This window comes from Takifugu rubripes, chromosome 22 (genome assembly GCF_901000725.2).
Source record: "Takifugu rubripes chromosome 22, fTakRub1.2, whole genome shotgun sequence".
In the NCBI taxonomy this organism is placed as follows: domain Eukaryota; kingdom Metazoa; phylum Chordata; class Actinopteri; order Tetraodontiformes; family Tetraodontidae; genus Takifugu; species Takifugu rubripes.
In genome coordinates this window covers 10,777,009-10,784,338 of record NC_042306.1, presented here as the reverse complement: position 1 = coordinate 10,784,338, position 7,330 = coordinate 10,777,009, and the positions used below count along the sequence as shown (strand labels likewise).

The window sequence follows — 7,330 nt, the reverse complement described above, 5'->3', positions numbered from 1 at the left end:
GGGGTATCTTGTTATAAGAACAGAAACCAAACCTGAACTGTTCAGAAAGATCTGCCAGCCCTCCCCAGAAGGTCGCGACCACCGCCTTTTCTACCCGACTTAGACGAACTCGGTGTTCTGCCGAAAGAGCCACGACCCGCTGCCGCCGTTTCAGAGCGCGTGTTGCTGAGAGGGGACGCGAGCAGAATGCTGAAGACGAGCACGGCGCTGGTGTTGGCCACCACTCTTCTGTGCTTCAGCCAATGGATGAGCGACGTCACCGCGAGTGAGTACAGGCCAGAGCTGAATTCCATGGACGGCTTTGGTGCGAAGGGCGTCTGACCGTTTCTGCTCCTTTCTTTCAGCCCCCGGACTGGGTGCAGACTGTCCCTGTCCACGTCGGTCCAAAACCCAAATCAAACTTAGTAAAGTTGTGGATTACAGCATTCAGCATGAAGGCATCTGTCCAGTCAGAGTCTTAATGTAAGTGACTTAAACAGTCTCCAATGTTTGATCAAAGAATGTTTGACATGATGCTTAAGCAGCAACTGTGATTCTATATCTACTGCAGGGTTCACACCTTGTCCGGAAAAATACTTTGCTCCAACCCGGACACTAAATGGGCAGAAATGGTGAGGTTTAAGGTCCAAATGGACAGGGTCACAAAAGAACTGCGAGAGAACCCGCTGATTACAGCCGGGCCATCGGGCACCATCACGCCGACGCCAGCGCCAACGCCAGAGACGACGCCAGAGACGACGCCAGAAACGGACAGAATTTTGACAAAGGAGAGACTCAAATGTCTCAGGAAACTTCAGAAGAAAAACTTCAGGAAGGGGAAGAAACAGAGAATATGTCCGTGATTAACGGAACACAATTCACAGCAATATGAAGCTTTTATATATTATTGCAACCATATATGCAGGACATGGCTCATATAAACTATATATCAATCATATAACAATAAAGCAGTTTTGACACACTTGATCTTGTGTTTTTTTGTTTAAAATGAATCTCACTGGTGCTCACAGAGGCTGATAAATATATGAATCTACGGATCATATATGCAGGGAGGAGACAGTGGTCAAGACAAACAAGGGAACCGAAGACAGCTTTTAGGTACTTTATAGGTATATTAATATGAAATAAACAGAACAATAAACAGAACAAGGAGCCTGTTCTGGCCTCAGAGGAAACATTTCACCTTCTTAGAATACGGGGAAACTCAGAAATATACATTAAATAAAGTATATTTAAACCTAAAGACAGTCCTCACCACACAATATGTAACCCAGCTCCCTACCCTGGGCATCCCAACCAACCCCCCGACTCTACCATAACCGACCCATAACCCCAACCGTATCCCATCCTAACCAATCCTAACCAATCCTAACCTCAACCTTCTTAGCACGCCGTCCGTAGGAGCTGTTGGGACCCCAAATATGACACATTTAGTCGTTAAGATGTTTTTAAAAGAGGTCGGTATAGACATGGATGAACAAATGTCTTTTTCCTTTTGAGGTGATGATGCAGGATGGTGACAGATTTTTGGTGACAGGTTTTTGGTGACAGGTTTTTGGTGACAGGTTTTTGGTGACAGGTTTTGGTGACAGGTTTTTGGTGACAGGTTTTTGCCATAGAGACGCAACGGAAACATCATGCATAAAAGTTCAACTTAAAGTTTCTCAGCAGTCTTTAAAAAGACTGGATTTGAAGAAGGAATCAAGAAGAGCTGCACTCTAAAATACATGAAAATACAAGAAATATTAAGATAAATACAGGAAATTATTTAGTTCTATTTCCCCCAGCCAGTGACTCTGTGTTTGAGTCATGATGTGTGATTGGCTGTGTGATATTATAGACTTTTTGGTGCAGGGGGCTGTTTGAGTAGACTCAAAACCAGAAAGGCCACATCCTGAGTGCAGTGTTGAGCCTGTGTAAGTTCCGAGGTTGTGGTCGGCCAAACAAGCATCGGTTATTAGCAAGAATCTTCCATCTCTTCTTAGAAAATTCAAACTTTGCTGCGCAGTTCTTACAAAGGCGTGTGCACGTGGAGCACAGCGCCGACAGCACAGCACATGCAATTAGGCAAATGGGTTCTTTTAGGAGTCTATTGTACTTGTTTATAATAACATCTCTTTAAATGGTCCAGCTAATGTCATTATTTTTTAGAATATCACATTTACATTCAATTTCTGATGCATGAAAATATTTTTCAAGTACATTTGAGCACAGGTACTCATTAGCTATGACAGTTAGCTTCTGAAGAAGACCACCATGGGGGGAAAACCTGTTCGCCTGCGGTTCATGTAAACGGTTGCAGCCTCAGACTTTCTCCACTCGTCCTCTGTGGCTCCCCTCAGCTGAGGCGCTGTGCGACCGAGCTGTACTTTCTCTGCATTGACCGCCCACGCAAAAGAACTTATCTTTAAATAAATCACACTTCATTTCATTAGCCTCCATCGAGTGATGGAAAAAAGCCCCCAGAGAACCAGCAGCATGTCACATGGTCACCGTGAGGGTTGGTGGAACATGGCGCCAAATCAGAAGGAGTGAAGATCAGTTCCCACTGAATGATTCATTAGCTGTGTAAAGGGTTGACATTCGTCAGGCAGTCATATGTTTTGGGTTTTGGTTTTTTAAATTATGGAAATATGACGTTTCTATTTTTGCTCCAAGAAACTAAAGACAAAACTTGTCTAAACGTTTCTTTGTCTTCCTCCACTTCCTCCCCCAGTTTCATTCCATGTAGTGTAACCCCAGTGAGAATTCGTCATTTTCTTCTTATTCTGCTCTTTAGTGAATGAAACATGGATGCAGGGAACTGATCGAGCTAGTTACCCCTAAAACCGCACAAATAAAACCGAAAATAGGCATATAAAATAAAAAAGTAGCAACATGAATACATTGATACAAGAGAAATCTGACAAAATAAGAACAAAAATCCCCCAAAACAAAGAGCCAAACAAAGTTTAGACGTTGTGTAGCTAAACCTTCCATGCACACGCCGCAGCCTATTGTAATGTTGCACCCACACGTGCTTATTTGGAAAGTCATAGTACATGTTTCCTCTGAGGCCAGCTTACTAATGTGGTCCCGGGGCCCTCCACTCACCTGCTGCTCCCCCCCCCCCCCCCCCCCCCCCCAGGTCTGAGGCTTAGTACTCTTTCCTCTGCTCAGACGGAAGCGTGCACATATCTTCACACTCTGGCGAGTGAAACGTGTCCTGTCGTGTCGAAAAGTTTACTCATACAAACCCGCGAAGCTGCAGATCTCTGGTTTTGCTCCAACAGCAGCAGCTACTGTATTCGTTTCACTCTCTGAGTCAGATTTAAAAGGTTAACACGTGTATGTTCGCGTATTTGTGTGCAGCCACAGTGCAGCCTTGGGTGAACCTCTGTTGATTTCATGGTGATAACATGGACGCACATACACCAAACTAGGTTGCTGCATGTGTTAGACGGTGATGTTCTGTGGTTACCTGTTTATTCTGTGCATCAGAGGAAGAGTAGCGCAGGGGTAAACAGTGCTCGAGCCCTTTGAGAGCAGTTACACAACAGTTACGTAACAGCCATTGCTGGTACAATCATGTGCCTAAAATCCATAAAGGTTGTTTTCTGCAACACAACGTTGACATAGATGCTCTGCGAGCCGCGTTTGGGGTCGATAACGCACAACAGGAATTAGCAGTCAGCACAACACAGCCATGATCACGGGTCAATCAGCGGAGGCCCGGTGGAAAATGAAACAGGCGTGCGGCGGCCCAGAATCTGTAGTGTTTTGCTGAAAAGGTGGGATGGATATTGATCTTTTCCTCTTTGACCACCCAGATTCGAGGGCGCGGAGGGAGATCAATCATCGTAGTCTGAACACGTGACACTTTTGATGTATTTCATCTGCTCGGGGACAGCACAAACTCTGATCTCTGTCTTCTTTGGCTGTATTTAAGGGTCAGGCCTGCAGAGAACCGAGCACCAATCCTCCGTCTACAGGTATTTAGTGTCGGTTATTGTCTCCGTGGTAGCTTGGCTGTTGCTGGTACATGCTTTAATCGGCCTTTCTGCCATCTACAGTTTCTTGCTGTTTCAATTGGTGCCTTGAGAGCTGGGGGCGCATTTTTAACAGGGAGATTCTGCCACCTAGTGGAGAATCAGGGGAACGTGGCGAGGATGCAAGACTCACCTTGCCTGGCAGGATGGTCAAACCGCTCCCCCCCCCCCCCCACACACACACACACACACACACATACACGCTCACGCACGCATTCTTCACACAACACATGAATAAAAGTCCTGACTTATTTGAGTTTATTGGATTATGATGATTCCTTTTTTCATACGTCTGATTACAAAAGCAGATTAACTGCAGACAATATAATGAAGCTAAATAAAGCTGCCGAAGTTTTTAAAAAAAGCCATTCTTGCCATAAGTAGATGCAAAGCAGCTCTGGTCTCTGGATAAATCCAGGATTAATAGAAGAAAACCGGTTGTTGCATCAAAGCAAACGAGAGCAACTCAGTTTTTCAGAGATAACCTGAGCTGATTATGAGCTGGCAAACTTCTGCTGAAAAACTGAGGCTACAGCTTTGGGATTTTTTGCTAATAGAAGCCAGCAGTGCTGTTTTGGGAAGGCCCTGAAGAGCGATCCACTCCCATCAGGCTTCAGGCATTTCTTCAGGGTTTGCCCTTGGATAGTCTCCGCAACTTTGAACTATGAGGAACGGAGAGGCTTTTAATCAACCAGAACAAAACACTCACCAAAATGAGTTCTTACCTGAGCAGTTTCAGGACTTTTTTGACCCATTCGTCCTTCGGATTTGCACAGACCATCTTCCTCTGAACAGTGTAGAAGCTACAATGAGGGAAAAATTCTGGTTATAGCAGAAGTTACTGTCCCACCGCTCAGAAATGTAGCACATTTTGCAGTGATTTATGCAGCTTGGTCATTAAAATAAACACGTGGCCGCATCCTTTGTTGTTTTTTTGACACATTTTTGGCCACACCCCAAGATAATTGTGAGATTTGACACCCTGCTCTGCTGTGTGTGTAACGTGGGTCTGTCAGGACATCCAAACATCCTGTTTTGGACGGCTGGCTGTCCACCCTACCGTCTTTTCTCAAACGTTCCTGACAGAGAAATCCGTCCGATGGAACGGCCTATTTGTCTGGCGAGATCTTCCGGAAGGGATCACTGCACCACAGATATTCTGAATTTGACACTTTGACACGCCGAAGATCAGACACTCAGCCACGTTGGGAGGGGAGCTGGGGGGAGAGGTTGTAAATTTGGGGGTCTTACATGATCGCCTCGATCCGACAGTTTTCCATGGCGGTGTGCTCTCTGTAGCCTCTGATGAGCTGGGGGGGTACGGGCTTCCCGCTGTATCTGGTGCAGCAGCTTCTGCTCGCATGAGAACCTACTGTCAAAGACAGACCGAGCTCATCCATCAGGTCAACACAACTAGTTTGGGCTGACTTCAATTTGGGGGAGAGGGAGAAAAAAAAGAGCCTTACACGCGTATGGAGCTGGCGTCAACGCCAGAACGAAGCAGAGGACGAAGGTTGTCACGGTGATCATGTCTGCGCGAGTGGCGATGAGAGGAGCCGAATCTGGCCGCCTCTATCCGACACGTGTTTATATGCTGGAGCTGCGATTGATGTTTCGTCATCTGTGGCTCCTAAATTGAGGACAGGAAGCCCACTGCTACACCGTGGCAGCCAAAGTTGCAGAGATTGCACTTTGATGCCATTTCTCTACGTGGGTGTGCGAGAGGCTCGGTGTGCATCTGGTGCACCGAGGAGTCGTGTTCTTATTGTCTCCTTGGGCTCTCATCTATATTTATGCCATCTGGGTTAATAATCAGGCTGCAAAGTTCTCCATATAGCGCACAGCGGATTCTAATCATCGCAGCGACTCCAGTTCATTTAGAGCTCCAAAGCTGCGGCGTATTGCTTCGTATTTAGCTCTCAGCAGGCGCGCGCGTAATTGCGTGTAAATTGAATTTGCTCCGCGACGCGTTGCCTTTATCTGACTTCATATATTTCTTTATGAAGTGAGCGTAATGGCCACTGTCATTATTTGACAGTGGAGCTGAAAGCGGGACTTTTACATAATCAGCACTCTTGAGATTGTTTTGTGGTTCTGATGCTGCATGAGGGGCCCCACCCTGATGTTAGCATGACCTATTTAGCCTCCTGAAAGCTGACAGCTCCCGAATCAAGCCGGCCTACGTCGGCTTTTACATCAGAAACTCCTGCGTGAGAGTTTTCCCCCATTTGTCCTCCTCAACTGACGCCCGGAGGATCCATTTCTGCTGACCTTTTCATAAAAGGAAGAGTGTGAAGGTCGGCGACAGATCAGAGGTGGTGATGGGGACTCAAGTGCTTTTGCTCATGGGCACTTTAGAAATGGTGGCAGTTGGTGGCTGTAAATCTTTGTGATGTGTTAACAACTCTGCGTCTGTAGATTTCAGCGTCGCTGGTATAGATCACTGTCAGGCGGCAGCGCCGGGATTGATCCTGCGACAGTTTTCAGCCGGCTCGTCACCATGACAAATGAGTCATTGTGTTCTCGAGATGACTTGTTCAACTTTCGCCCTCCCTGAATCCTCCTCTGTCCTCCCACGCCACGGAGACACGGCTCAGTTTAGCGTAGCCGTCACACACACTCATGACTTAGGCCGTCCATCTGCAGGGGGTTTTGCTTCCGCCCACCAGAAGGGGGCACTGGTGTCGCGGAACCGTCGGGGAATCTCTGAGTATGACCCACACTTGATGTGTGCAAATGAGACATTATTTACAAATCTGTGGGTATTTTCAATCCTTCCTTTTCATTCTGTCACTTTCTTTTTGTACATTTTGTAATCTGGTGATTCTAACTACAATAAACTGGATAATTGCAACATAATTCCCAATAATCCCATGTAACACACCTCCAAAACCATGGAAAGATCAGATTTTACAAAACCTGACTTCATGCTTGGTTAGCGTGCATAATAAGACCGATATATTTGAACAATATTCTTAAATCTTCTGAATCATTGTCATTGCTAATTACTCATTAAAAATAAGTAAAAGTAACAAACAAAAGTTCTCCTAGGTTAGCATACGTGGAAATACAATATTTATATATGTATCTTTGAAACACTGAATGTGAATTGTCAAGACATGCAAATCTGACCAGAGGATGAATAAATCACAATGTGGAATTAAATACAGAAATTGCATTTTTTGTTTAAAAAAAAACAACTTTAGTTTGTTTTTTCTTAGTTTGATTTAAATTAATACTTAATTACCTTCCTAGTGCATCTGCTACCTAACGAGGAGTACAGCTTGATAGAGCACACTTAT

At 45.4% G+C, this 7,330-nt stretch overlaps 1 protein-coding gene across 3 annotated transcripts; it reads right to left on the bottom strand.

Moving 5' to 3' along the window:
* Positions 1 to 4,263: 4,263 nt before the first annotated feature.
* On the bottom strand, positions 4,264 to 7,059 carry ccl20 (C-C motif chemokine ligand 20). Of its 3 annotated transcripts, none has more exons than XM_029830375.1 (4): positions 5,495 to 7,059; positions 5,280 to 5,381; positions 4,754 to 4,831; positions 4,264 to 4,690 (listed from the first exon to the last, which is right to left on the bottom strand). In XM_029830375.1, exons 1-4 carry the CDS (start codon positions 5,647 to 5,649, stop codon positions 4,654 to 4,656), a joined length of 372 nt encoding a protein of 123 aa, XP_029686235.1. In that variant the 5' UTR covers positions 5,650 to 7,059; the 3' UTR covers positions 4,264 to 4,653. The 3 variants fall into 3 exon arrangements, with proteins under 3 accessions (XP_029686235.1, XP_011614809.1, NP_001233222.1); XM_011616507.2 differs by having other exon boundaries at positions 5,280 to 5,397; positions 5,495 to 7,045; NM_001246293.1 differs by having other exon boundaries at positions 4,270 to 4,690; positions 5,280 to 5,400; positions 5,495 to 5,592.
* Positions 7,060 to 7,330: the final 271 nt, after the last annotated feature.